A 14,602-nucleotide genomic window follows, 5' to 3' on the forward strand; every position below is an offset into this window, starting at 1 on the left:
TGCCTATGAAGTCTATGAAGTCTCCTTGCTCTGGTGTCAAATTTGCGAGTCTGCTAAATATCCTTCGTGAGTGTATTTTAGGATCAGAAAAGTCCACAAATCCCGCGTCTGTAAATCCTGAGTTACCCCACTGGGTGAGGACGTGATCTGATTTGCTCAAACAGGATTCTGTTTTTTAATTGCCACTTTCCTTGTGTGAGAGTTAAGATGCTTGTTTAAGATATCATCGAAATTAAATCCAGACAACAATTACTGGCATCATACTTGTTTTTCCTAAAACAAACTACTTTTCCCGTAAATATCCTGTTTGTCAAATGTAGCTTAATTTCATCCGCCTGGAGCGACAAACATTTCTTTCCTTTTTTTTTGGTTTTGAGAAAGAACTTTTGTTTCATTGCTTGACTTTTGAAATAATTTATCATTGTTTACAGATTTATATAGAACATTTTGTTTCTGACATCACACCGCATTTGCACCCCTTTCTCCCATTACCATGCTTACCTATGGCTTTTACCGTATGGAGTATTGTTTTGGGGGTAAAATAACAAGAAAAAACACATGATTACAGGTCATGAAACAGATAATCCGTGTATTTTACTGCTTAGAAATAAAATGCGTGGTTACTTGCAGGCTGCAGTCATTGTCACTGTCTATGATAGCCAGGTCTTGACATCACTGAATAAAAAAGAGATTGCATTCAAAAAGTTTTCGCTTTGATGAGGTGTATCCTGCTCCCTGCTTGCATGTGACTTACTCATGATTTTCCCAGTATACGCTGCACCTACTCACGGGAAAAGCTTTGTAAATAAACCAGTGCAATTTTCGTTTAGTTGTAACATTTGCAAAATATCTTGAATTTCAATTTAATTTGCAAAGTTTAAATGGATGATAGCTGGTCTTGAATGTAATCAAAGGAAAGGGGAATTGTATTGTGTAGCAGCAATCCTATGACGCCTCATACCCCTAGTGAGGCCCTGAAGCAGTTCATAGAGACCAAGGAAGAGGCTTCTCTGTTCATTGTGGTTGGTTGGTATATTGTAGGTTTATTAAGGAACCTTTAGGACTAGAAGGCTGGTGTGTGCGTGATCTTTCGTGGCATCCTTGCTAGTCTTTGAAACACCTTCAAGAATGCGATATTTAAAATCTGATTTAAAAATTAGTTTTTTGATTGTTTTGTTACTATTATATAGTAGTCAATAGTTCTATATATACCTTTGTGCTGACTTTTGCTATGCCTTTGTTGAACTTTCATGATCATCCAGCAAGAAGATTATCACATGGTGAATAATTCACAGAAGGGCTCTTCAGTGGCATGGAGACTGGTTCAGTTGACGCTAGAGGGACGACATGTAGGGGGCGAATTTACGTCGACTGGAAATGTTTCTGGGGCACTGGTGGCAGGGATGTAGAAGATGGCAGAACAGCTTATGTGCCTTTGCCTGACAACAGCAGTTGTTGGGCTTTCCTCCTGATGCTAGTTCGCCACCACTTCTCATTCTTGCTAGCTTCCTATTTTACTCCTTATCTGGCTTCCCTTGTTTATTTGGGGATACATGGGGAGTACATGATCATAGTTCCCTTCTTTTTCAAACCTTGAATCTGGTACTCCTTACCTGTTTTGTACTGAACTAATTCTGGGATTCCACAAGGTGAGCTGGGACTCTTTCCATGTGTGGGCTGTTTACCACAATCACACTACCTACACTAAACCATGGTCTTCTAAAAAACATGAACCTGGGAGTTTGCCACCATCAAACATCTTGTATTTCCGTTGATGTATAAGCCACCATTCTCTGCATAGCAACCACAGACAGCAGAATGTTTCTCTTCTCTCCATCCAGCTCCCTCGTTCTCAGTCTGTTTACATAGAGATTGGCTTCACTCACTCTGTGTAGCTAGACGTAGACAGCATTGGGGTTGCATCCAACTACTAACAGCTTTTTGTCCAGGACTCAGGTATGTGACAGTTTGTCAGGTCCAACATGTACCTAAGTTATCATGGATTCAGAGGTTTATCCAATGCAACAGATTGCCGCAAGAGCCGATTGTATCTTGAAACCACCAGGCCTAAAAGGTATTTTTTTTTATTAGACTCAGTAAATGAAATCATGCCACTTCCTGCTACCGGAGGGCATGTTCTCAGTTCATCAAGGTCCTTTATAGTAAATAATGTGGGTTTGCCAATCATCGTAAGCCACACTTTAAAAATAGGCAGTTACAGGGCACCAGTGGGTACTCAAATGATCCCACCAGAAAAGATAAAGAGATGTCTTATATGTTCCAAGCTTCCATAGTACTGTGCAATTTGCATTTTTGTCCAGAGCCCATGTGTTCCCAGACTGATCAGTTTAAGTCATGGGTATTTTTTGTCTCATCTCTGATTGTGCCAACTCCTTTGATTAACAGGAATAGCCCTTGTTTAGTGAAGTACTCAGTCCAGCCGCATTTTTGGGAAATGTGAATTCAAACCAGATTCTGACTCAGGCTTACTCACTTTGTGACGGGGAGCCTGTGAGTTAATCTGTTATATCACCCATTTCCATCAGCTGTGTTCTGAAATGGCCCAGATAAACCAAACAGCAGCTGCACATTTTTATCAGGGCTTACTTGAAGATTTGAAGCACTCTCTCTTTGGTCATGAAACAGCCTACCTTTTCTGTAGCATTACCAGATTGAACTCTTCAGGTGGGTGCACAACAACGCAGGAAAGTGTGAGAAGGACGGCCAGGTAGAAGAATATTCTCTGTGGTTCTCAGTAGAGTACCCTCAGCGGAAACGAGCGTTGAATCCATGCCAATTGGGCAGTTATGGAAATCACTCTCACAGGATGAACGACAACGTATAAGGAAGGAGAGGTTGTGCATATAGGACTTTTCCTGTGAGAATTCCCCAGTCATCTAGGAAAAAGTGATAGATTGTCCTTCAAGAGCATCCTTCGAGCCAAGGGGTCTGCTACACCTAATGCTTATTCCTTCTTGTTTACACACAGGAAGGATCGCAGAGTTGGTTGTTATCCCCATCTCCATAGGCCATGTTAATTTATTATCCTTTCATCTAATAGATGCTCCATCCTTTTCCTGTGCTGTGGGTACGTTTTGATCCAGAATCTACAATCCTAGAAATGCACAGAAACAGTTTTGTTTCAGAGATCCTCATTGTGGGAAGTACTTCTTCTTGCGGAAAAATCCCAGAAGATCAATCCTATACCTTCTTCCTATCATTGCTAGGTGGATGCCTTTAGCAAAGAAGAAGCCAACACCTGACTACCTCTTTGCCTCGATCACTGCTCCATTAGGCGTGTGCTAAGGTCCATAATTCCACATGGGCCAATTTAACAGGGACCCCAATCTTCAGCAGGGACCCCAATCTTTATTTTTCCAGCCCTAAACCGTAAGATGAGTACAGACATAGGTGCTGATTACCAAGCACACAACCAAATTACCATTCCGAACCGGTATCCACATTCTTTTATTTTTATGTTATTGGATCATTTGAAGATTTCTACCATCCTCACTTTGGGGAGCATTTATTTTGGTGAGAATGCTGTAGGGCGATGAGTGGAAGGTGGCTTTTACCACAGTGGATGAGGCTGCTCAATAGATGCAATGCTGTTTAGTCTTTGTAATGCCAACTGCACATATCAGCACCGCATAAATTACATCTTCCATGATCTCCTGAATTCCTTTGTGATGGTGTTTCTAAATTATATTTTGTATTTTCCTAATTCCTTGAAGGACACAGACATTATGTGAGCACGGTTCCCTATGACTGACACAGAATTCACTATATTCAAAGGCAGAGAAATATTTCTTTGAATTCATAGAAGTTACCTTCTTATGGTGTTGACTGAAGAGTCAAGAATAAAAATGGACAACGATAAGGTCTCACCTGTGAGAGACTGGCCGACTCCTCAAACAGTGAAAGATATTAAAGGTTCCTGTGTTTTGCCAACGGTTATAGGCAATTTATGCAGTGTTTATCAGGCATTGTACTACCCCTCACCCAACTGACAAAAAAGGATGTCTGTTTCTCTGGGAGAATGCTAAAAAAACAACGTTCCTGACATTGAGAAATGTCTTCTCCACTGCTCAATTATACGCAATCCTGATCCTCAAAGACCTTTTCTTGTAGAGACTGATGCCTTTCCTTCACCATAGGAGATATCCCATTACAGAGACACAGATACAGAGGCACTCCATCCTGCAGCACAGAAGGGACTATTGTGGACTAAGTAAATTGTTTGTAATTCCAAATAATCTGAAGTAATGTTTATAGAGGTCGCAAAGCCCATACAAGATGTTTGATTCTCAGAAAAATGAAAACAATTGTGATCTTTTCAATTCTTTGTGCTGTCTATTTTTTGTTAGTTGAGTCCCTCTTCGGTTCATATTGATCTTACATTCTTTATTGACAATATCTTTTCTCTTTAGAAAAGTATTTTGACATGAAGAAGACACAATGCAAAGAAGGCCTCGACATCTATAAGAAATTCCTAACTCGAATGACCAGGATCTCAGAGTTTTTAAAGGTTGCTGAGGTAAGCTCACTAATAAAACGTAAAACTCTTTGAGCAGTTGGTGTAATTCTTGAAACCCATGCTTTATTCTATTTCTGTTAGTACCGACTAGCCTATCATGCGTTTTCTAAAAATATTTTCTCAGTGGCTTGGTTTTGTGCCATTATTTTGTAGGGAACTTACTGTTTACTGGCTTTACGACTTGGTTTGCTGTCTGTGTAATTGTTTGCTTTATTGTTACCTGAGATATAAAAAAAATTCAAAAGCTAGCCAACGCAGTATGGTTGCAAATTGCTTACCCTGCAACCTGCCAGTCACCACTCACTTTATCTCGCCATGCGATTGCTACAAAAATGCGGTATACATAAAAGAGCCTTGCAGATGTATTCCTAGGCTCTTTCACTGTGCAAAGCCACTGTCACAGAAGAACACCTTCCAACCTTTCAGGAAACTACCCAACCACCAGCCCACACCCTACTATACCAAAATCCGTCCCTGGACTGTGCCCTGCAGCTGCCCAGGACCGGCTTCCCTGTCCATGCAAACTTCCCTGACATTAGTTTGTTTCTCAGGGCCACTGGTATATTCTGTCTTGTGCTAAAATTAGACTCCACATTCTGCCAAGCAATGTCTGGCAAACATACTTCAGCATTCCTTATCGTTATCTAAATACAATTAAATAGTCTTGAAATAGAAGTTTCCTACCGGAATAATAAACATGAATGCTGGTCTGCAGGACGTTGAACCCAGACTGGCTAATGTGATTGGAGTATTTACATTGCACATTATTTAGTTATCAGTCGGGACAGTCCATGAAGGGACTGAGACCAGAATCAGTGGGTGAATCAGCATTGCAGCGATGCCAATGGGCTTCAGGGCTGCTCGCCAAACTCTTGGATTGATGGCCCATGTAGTGCATTCTTAAGTCGTCAGAGACCATATCTACCTATTAACTTTAGATAAGCAGCTTTTTCTTTATGGGAGTAGAAGGACGTTTTAGTAAATCATAGAACATTGCGTAATAAAAACCTTTCCTGTTTAATATTCGTCAGCAATCCAAACCGTTTCAGTTGCATTTTTAATTAAATAAATTTTTCCGATTTCTGAATTTCTTTGTTGAAACATATATATATCAAGAGATTATGTTGTTTTGGTTAACTGAGGGGTGCATGGGTGGGTTTATGGACAAACAACGGTAAACACATTCCATGGTTGTTACATGTTATTTATGATCTGTGTTTTTTGCAAACGTAATTTGAAAACTACATAAAACTGTTTTTTTTCTTTACGATGCAGCAAGTTGGGATTGATCGAGGAGACATTCCAGATCTTTCTCAGGTAATTCACCTTCTTTGTAATTAATAAGAAAAGTACTTGCAATTAAAGACTTTCCACCTTGTTCTCAATTGAAGTGAAGCTTGTAATGCTTGGACGTCATGCCTTTCTCCAGACTTCTTTCTAATGTCACTAATCTATCCTTATACTTTTAATTTTTCTTGCTTTGAACTTCTCCAAAACATTCAAAGAATGTGGTCAGTAGATCTTGGTACTAAATTATCCGACCATTACTGGACAGATTGTTAGGCCGTAAACATTATCTTTTAGTTAGCAATACATGATTGTTCTGCCCAGATCTATATTTTGCTAGTCACAGACACCTGTAACCACGAGAGGCTATATCTAGCTTTAATGGAATCATGCCTGAGATGTTAGCGGGACCTGGCAGATCTGGCTCATTCTTTGTCATTACCCCTGGTTGCAGGATACTGGAAACGGATCCAAGATGTGGTAATTCTTGATTTTGAGGCATTGTATCAATACGCTCCCACACACTTGATACGTTAGCACCCTTATTGATGGATACTATGTTCAAAGTAACGTGTCTCCGTATACTGGTAGACCCCAGTTGCTGTGCTGCGTGTGGGCACATTATACGCCCTATGTTCAATGAGCTCCATATTTTCTGAAGAATACAAGGTAAAAATCGAATTATTGAGAAGTTTTATGATCCCGCAGAGTTGTCGGGCTCTTCTGTGAGGAAATATGGTTAGAAAAATGTGTAGATGATGAGATAAAGTATTTGTAAAAGATCTAGGGCCTGGTTTAGAGTTTGCCGGACCCGGTTACTCCTTTGCAAAGACAACAAGGGTCCTCAGGGAATAATAATAAACAGAAAAAATAATTTTACAGACCACAATCGGTACTATAATCAAATTTCCAGACCCAGCCGGGTGAGGAATTGTTTAATTTGAAGATAAAAAGGAAGTGTGGTTGACCTGAAGGTGGTCAGTTATGAACAATTCAGATGGGGCACAGTCCTGTACCTATCCATCAAAGAAAAGAATGTAGCAGAGGTGCTACAAAGGTAAAAGAAAGGGTTTACAGGCAAGAGGTTTGGAGCCAAAATGTCGCTTTTAAATTAATGAACAATGCAAAAGCAAGTTTCGACATGCAGTATTTACAGAATGACATACAATTGAATTTTCTGTAATACTGTTTAAACCGTCAACGTTTCGATCCCCAGGCTCCTAATGAACCGGGATCATCATCAGGACTATTAAAACATTTGCCTGTTTCTAGGAATGCCTGTGGAAAATGAAAGAGGAGAAAAAGAATAGAAAACATAAGGCATCCGCCTAAAAAAGATATATACAAAACATTTACAAACAGTTTGCGTGCCGAGGACTACTTACACTATGCAAGTTTGTGCAGTTGACCTGAGGAGTACTCATAGTAGTGGAGCCGTCTGGTGATTTGAGAAAAACGGATTCAATGGTGAGCGTGGACAATTGTGAATTAATGGGTGAAAAACTCCTGCTGTTGTCGGAGTTCTTCGTGGCTGGGTGCCTGTCATGCACGTGGGGCATTTGTCATAGCGAGCAGTGCCTCCAGTGATTAGAACATATCACGAGCGCGCAGTGAGCGTGTGGGACCATGACCTATAAGTGAGGCCGAATTGGCCAGTGAATATATACCATGCACAGGCGGGGTGTCAGGTCTGAGAAGGAAAAACCTCCGTGTTCACGTATTTCGAGTGACTATTAAAGCCAGTACTGACCTGCCGGGCAATTAGTAATGTCCTTGTCAGGCACTAGAGTGGTCAGAATACCGAAGAATAGTCGGTACCTGGATTGGGAAAAATAAACCATTGTTTTAAGGAAGGTGCCTATTGTGCAACTCAACCACGTAGGATGTTGAAATTGACAGTTTACCTGGTTGGGAGGCTGGGAAATTAGCCTCAGAGTAGAGCGAGCCTTATAGATATCAGTCGAGGCGGTACCTTGCGTCCTAATTTAGGGCGAGTATTGTTCCAACAACCGGTGGGCTGGAAAGAAAGGGGGAACGATGTTTAGAAATTGGGCGGACGGAAACCTCGAACGGGGTTTCCAGGGGAGCCCTAGGGCGTGCGCTTACCTGTTGTTGCCTCGTGGATTGGGTCGGGATGACGGCGAGACTCGGTGGTCTCTCTCCGTGTCTTGGCAGCATCAATACGCTGTCCGAGTGTTGCTGCTCCACCGGGGCTTAAGGATTTGAAAAACAGAGGACGGACTGGGTGTTTGTTTCCTCTGTGGTCACCATATTGGAATGGGCATGGATCGAAACATAATGAAGGGACTATAGTGCGCGCAGGATTAAGGATGGTGAGGGTGTTGGAACCTTCGTAGTGGTGAATGTGAAGCGGCCATATTGCAGAGGCTACCGCAGTGATAAAGTTAGGAGTGCATTTGAGGAAGCATACCTCATGATTGTGCGACGTACTCCTCCAGTGACCTCAGGCCATATTATCTAGCCCACTTTATACATAACGATTAGTTTAGCACAATGTTGGTGTTGGAATTGTTCAATACTCATTTACATTTGCAATATATTAGTTCATCATTAGCGAAATAGCATCTAGTGCATATTAGTGGTGGAGCCACAGGAATTTCATATACATGTTGCAGTTACATGACAATTAATCACATGCAATAGAATGGGGTCTGGAATATCGCTTGGTTATAGGGTCTCAGAGAGTTCAACCAATTTGCAATGTCAGTAAACCAAAGGTTATGTTTTTGCAGGGCTTGAGCAATGATCAAATCAAAGGAGGGAGGTCCAGTCCTCCATACGGTTTAGGCCGTTGTTGATAGAGTCCAAGAGTATTATGCACTTCAATTCTTCTTTATTGAGGATGCTTGTCATGCTCCCACCTCTTGGGGGTAGTTTTAGTGCCTTTAAAATTGTCCAGCGGATGTCATCCTCATCATGGTTGGCCTCAGTGAAGTGCTCTACCAGCGGTGCATTCGGTGTTTTGCATCTAATGCGACTTCTGTGCTGGCAGATGCGGGTCTTGACTTTTTGTGACGTTTGGCCCACATATACTTTTTGGCATGGGCATTGAATGAGATACACAACATTACTCGTATTACAGTTGGTTAGGGTATTGCATTGAAACTTAATGTTGTTAAACTCTAATGTCTTGCCTTCAATGGTTAGATTACACACAACGCATCCCCCACATTTTACATGTCCAACAATGGGGGACAGTCCCCATCTAGATTCAAGAGTAGAGAGTTGTGCTGGGCCGGGGAGGGCTGCCCTCACCAAATGGTCTTTCAAATTCTTGCTTTTTTTTAAAGCAAAAAGTGGGCGTTCGATCTTCAAGATGCCCGCATTGATGACAGGCCAATGTTGTAAGATCAACTTTCTTAGTTTGTTTGATAACGGAGAGAAGGTTGTCACACATGCTATCCTTTCCTGATCTTTCTTGGGGTTGGGGACAAGTAAAGTTTCCCGGGGACGATACCAAGCTCGTTTCAAGGCAGTCTTTACAGTTTTTTTGGGGTAGCCCCTGTCTCTCAGTTTGTTAGCCAGAATGGCACTCTCTTTGAAGTAGTCCCCCCTGTTTGAACAGTTTCTCCTAATTCGAAGGAACTGAGAGAAAGGTAGCGAGTCTCTTAGGGCCCTCGGATGGTTACTGGTATATTCCAACAGTGTGTTTCTCTCAGTAGGTTTTCTGAACAAGCGAGTGAGCAGTTCTCCCTCATGATGGAAAATAGTTAAGTCTAAAAAATCAATGGAAGACTTATCAGATGAGGATGTGAAGCTCAGGCCCAAACAGTTATTGTTCAACCAGTGCATGAAGTGGCGTAGAACATTGACGTCAAATTTCCATAACATGAAAATGTCATCAATGTATCTACGCCACATGATGATACCGGCGAAGAATGGGTTGGATGGTGCAAGAATAACCTGTCTCTCTAATTCGTCCATAAATAATATGGCCAGATTCGGAGCAAAAATTGCGCCCATGGCGGTCCCCTTGATTTGCTGGTAGAAGTCGCCCTTGAATGAAAAGAAATTTCTGGTAAGACAGATTTCTAGAAGTTGACAGATGAATATTGTAGGTATGGCATGTGGACGTTGGCGTGTGTCCAAGATTCTTTGTATGACCTGGAGTGCGGCAACCTGTGGTATATTGGTATAAAGAGCCTCCACGTCCATGGTGCACAAAGTGTCAGTAACTGGATTGAAAGACTGATGTTCAATCAAATTAATCATGGCCATGGAGTCTCGTACATAGCAAGGTGTAGAAGGGACAAAGACTTTAATGAAGTGGTCAACAAAGGCTCCTAACGGTTCCAAAATTGACCCGCAAGCAGACACAATGGGGCGTCCTGGTGGTGATGTGATATTCTTGTGGACTTTGGGTAAAGTGTAAATAACAGGGGTCCTGGGGTTTTTTACGTTTAAGTAGTTAGATTCCTTTTTGGTCAAAAAACCTTCCTCCACTGCATCCAATGTAACCTTTCATATTAGTTCCTGAATTTCTTTCGTGGGATTAGACGCTAGTCTAAGATAGTGATCTTTATTGTCCAGCTGTCTCTGGATTTCCGCTGCATAAGTGTCTTGGTCTTGTATAACAATGCCACCACCTTTGTCAGCACTTTTGATTATAATAGAGGTATTAGTTTTAAGGGAACTAATGGCTTGTTTCTCCTTAAGTGTGATATTATATGGTATGAACCTTCTTTGTTGCTGTAAGTTTGAGAGGTCTTTAAGAACCAATTTCTCAAAAGTTATTACCTCTGATGGTAGCATACCTGCAGATGGTAGAAAGGTCGAAGGTGGTCGAAAAGGAGTAAATGCTTTGCTTTCAGAAGAGGGGTGAATCTGAAAGAACGCCTTCAGTCTAATGCGTCTGAAGAAGCGTAAGAGTTCAGTCTGTACCTCCATAAAGTTAGGCGCTATGGTTGGAACAAAGGATAAGCCCTTTTTAAGGATAGAAAGTTCATCCTCATCTAGCGAGTAGTTGGCGAGGTTGAAGATGGGAATCATCTCTGATCTCTGGGGGCCCTGTGTTACCATTGGTAATAGTTGTTCCTGGTTCTCCGCTCGCCCGGAGGATTGAACCACCGTTGTGGTTTCTTGACTCGCCCTCGTTGTGGCGGTTCTTGTTGGCCCCTTTGTAAAAAAGGAGTGGAACTCTGTTGTGCTCCTCCACCACGTCTAGAAGTACTGGAGCCTTCGCCTGCGTCTGAGGTGTCAGATGATTCGGCGGAAGTATCCGAGAAGCCAACCAGGTTTTGTCGCCTATTGAATCTGCCCCACGGTCTATTGTGCTGGGGATTAGTATAAGATCTGTTTGTATAAAAATCTTTTTGTAGATAAGGATAAGTTACTTCAGGATTGTAAGATTTTATGTCCTTTTTGACCTTATTCGACTTTTTATTCTGTTCAATTCTGTAAAATTCTGCCACCGTCTTGTCAACCTGTTCTATGAGTTTTTTGCTCTCAGTTGTATCATTAGAGTCCTCTATTTGTTTGAGGATATCTGCAATTTCTGTCTCTAGAGTCTTTAGGGTTTCGGTAGCTATATCAATACCTAAAACAAGCCAGTGCCGGGAACAGGTAGTTCCTATATAGCTGAAATTTGATATGTATTTAGGATTGTCAGTAAAAATACCTGGTATATTCCTAATCTGTAGGCCTAATGGAATCACATTTGCCTTAAGGTAGTCCGTCAACATCAATACCATGAGTTGTAAGCGGACTTGCTTTTTCCTTAATTTTTCTAGTTGTTCAGGTATTGAGCTATCTGTCTGGTTGGGAATGTCAGAGTTATCTGAAAGTAGGGAAGGGCCAGAGCAAAGTTGATTACCCATGGTCCAAGGTACTTATTGGGTTCCCTTGTTAAATAAAAATGACCTGAGCGCAAACGCTGGTTTGCAAGGGTTACATTCCATCCAAACAAGTTCGTTTTGGCTTCCTAGTACTCAATTCCCTATTTCTTCTACTCAAACTTTATCCACACGGAGAAATCCAAAACTTTCCCTTTTCACACTGAGGCAACTATGTCACTCTTAGCTCCTTTATACACTGACGATTATATCAAACATATATGCTCTGGCCCTTCCCTACTTTCAGATAACTCTGACATTCCCAACCAGACAGATAGCTCAATACCTGAACAACTAGAAAAATTAAGGAAAAAGCAAGTCCGCTTACAACTCATGGTATTGATGTTGACGGACTACCTTAAGGCAAATGTGATTCCATTAGTCCTACAGATTAGGAATATACCAGGTATTTTTACTGACAATCCTAAATACATATCAAATTTCAGCTATATAGGAACTACCTGTTCCCGGCACTGGCTTGTTTTAGGTATTGATATAGCTACCGAAACCCTAAAGACTCTAGAGACAGAAATTGCAGATATCCTCAAACAAATAGAGGACTCTAATGATACAACTGAGAGCAAAAAACTCATAGAACAGGTTGACAAGACGGTGGCAGAATTTTACAGAATTGAACAGAATAAAAAGTCGAATAAGGTCAAAAAGGACATAAAATCTTACAATCCTGAAGTAACTTATCCTTATCTACAAAAAGATTTTTATACAAACAGATCTTATACTAATCCCCAGCACAATAGACCGTGGGGCAGATTCAATAGGCGACAAAACCTGGTTGGCTTCTCGGATACTTCCGCCGAATCATCTGACACCTCAGACGCAGGCGAAGGCTCCAGTACTTCTAGACGTGGTGGAGGAGCACAACAGAGTTCCACTCCTTTTTTACAAAGGGGCCAACAAGAACCGCCACAACGAGGGCGAGTCAAGAAACCACAACGGTGGTTCAATCCTCCGGGCGAGCGGAGAACCAGGAACAACTATTACCAATGGTAACACAGGGCCCCCAGAGATCAGAGATGATTCCCATCTTCAACCTCGCCAACTACTCGCTAGATGAGGATGAACTTTCTATCCTTAAAAAGGGCTTATCCTTTGTTCCAACCATAGCGCCTAACTTTATGGAGGTACAGACTGAACTCTTACGCTTCTTCAGACGCATTAGACTGAAGGCGTTCTTTCAGATTCACCCCTCTTCTGAAAGCAAAGCATTTACTCCTTTTCGACCACCTTCGACCTTTCTACCATCTGCAGGTATGCTACCATCAGAGGTAATAACTTTTGAGAAATTGGTTCTTAAAGACCTCTCAAACTTACAGCAACAAAGAAGGTTTATACCATATAATATCACACTTAAGGAGAAACAAGCCATTAGTTCCCTTAAAACTAATACCTCTATTATAATCAAAAGTGCTGACAAAGGTGGTGGCATTGTTATACAAGACCAAGACACTTATGCAGCGGAAATCCAGAGACAGCTGGACAATAAAGATCACTATCTTAGACTAGCGTCTAATCCCACGAAAGAAATTCAGGAACTAATACGAAAGGTTACATTGGATGCAGTGGAGGAAGGTTTTTTGACCAAAAAGGAATCTAACTACTTAAACGTAAAAAACCCCAGGACCCCTGTTATTTACACTTTACCCAAAGTCCACAAGAATATCACATCACCACCAGGACGCCCCATTGTGTCTGCTTGCGGGTCAATTTTGGAACCGTTAGGAGCCTTTGTTGACCACTTCATTAAAGTCTTTGTCCCTTCTACACCTTGCTATGTACGAGACTCCATGGCCATGATTAATTTGATTGAACATCAGTCCTTCAATCCAGTTACTGACACTTTGTACACCATGGACGTGGAGGCTCTTTATACCAATATACCACAGGTTGCCGCACTCCAGGTCATACAAAGAATCTTGGACACACGCCAACGTCCACATGCCATACCTACAATATTCATCTGTCAACTTCTAGAAATCTGTCTTACCAGAAATTTCTTTTCATTCAAGGGCGACTTCTACCAGCAAATCAAGGGGACCGCCATGGGCGCAATTTTTGCTCCGAATCTGGCCATATTATTTATGGACGAATTAGAGAGACAGGTTATTCTTGCACCATCCAACCCATTCTTCGCCGGTATCATCATGTGGCGTAGATACATTGATGACATTTTCATGTTATGGAAATTTGACGTCTATGTTCTACGCCACTTCATGCACTGGTTGAACAATAACTGTTTGGGCCTGAGCTTCACATCCTCATCTGATAAGTCTTCCATTGATTTTTTAGACTTAACTATTTTCCATCATGAGGGAGAACTGCTCACTCGCTTGTTCAGAAAACCTACTGAGAGAAACACACTGTTGGAATATACCAGTAACCATCCGAGGGCCCTAAGAGACTCGCTACCTTTCTCTCAGTTCCTTCGAATTAGGAGAAACTGTTCAAACAGGGGGGACTACTTCAAAGAGAGTGCCATTCTGGCTAACAAACTGAGAGACAGGGGCTACCCCAAAAAAACTGTAAAGACTGCCTTGAAACGAGCTTGGTATCGTCCCCGGGAAACTTTACTTGTCCCCAACCCCAAGAAAGATCAGGAAAGGATAGCATGTGTGACAACCTTCTCTCCGTTATCAAACAAACTAAGAAAGTTGATCTTACAACATTGGCCTGTCATCAATGCGGGCATCTTGAAGATCGAACGCCCACTTTTTGCTTTAAAAAAAGCAAGAATTTGAAAGACCATTTGGTGAGGGCAGCCCTCCCCGGCCCAGCACAACTCTCTACTCTTGAATCTAGATGGGGACTGTCCCCCATTGTTGGACATGTAAAATGTGGGGGATGCGTTGTGTGTAATCTAACCATTGAAGGCAAGACATTAGAGTTTAACAACATTAAGTTTCAATGC

General features: G+C 41.7%; 1 protein-coding gene across 12 annotated transcripts in view; it reads left to right on the forward strand.

Annotated features, from left to right (window-relative positions):
* PICALM (phosphatidylinositol binding clathrin assembly protein) overlaps nt 1-14,602 on the forward strand; it is a 519,981-nt gene that overhangs the window by 306,832 nt on the left and 198,547 nt on the right. For all 12 annotated transcript variants that reach the window (XM_078658455.1, XM_078658454.1, XM_078658453.1 and 9 more), the window contains exons 7-8: nt 4,431-4,537; nt 5,813-5,854. In XM_078658455.1, coding sequence (XP_078514581.1) covers nt 4,431-4,537; nt 5,813-5,854 — 149 coding nt within the window. The remainder of the gene's footprint in view (nt 1-4,430; nt 4,538-5,812; nt 5,855-14,602) is intronic.

This window comes from Lissotriton helveticus, chromosome 8 (assembly GCF_964261635.1).
Source record: "Lissotriton helveticus chromosome 8, aLisHel1.1, whole genome shotgun sequence".
Taxonomy (NCBI): Eukaryota; Metazoa; Chordata; class Amphibia; order Caudata; family Salamandridae; genus Lissotriton; species Lissotriton helveticus.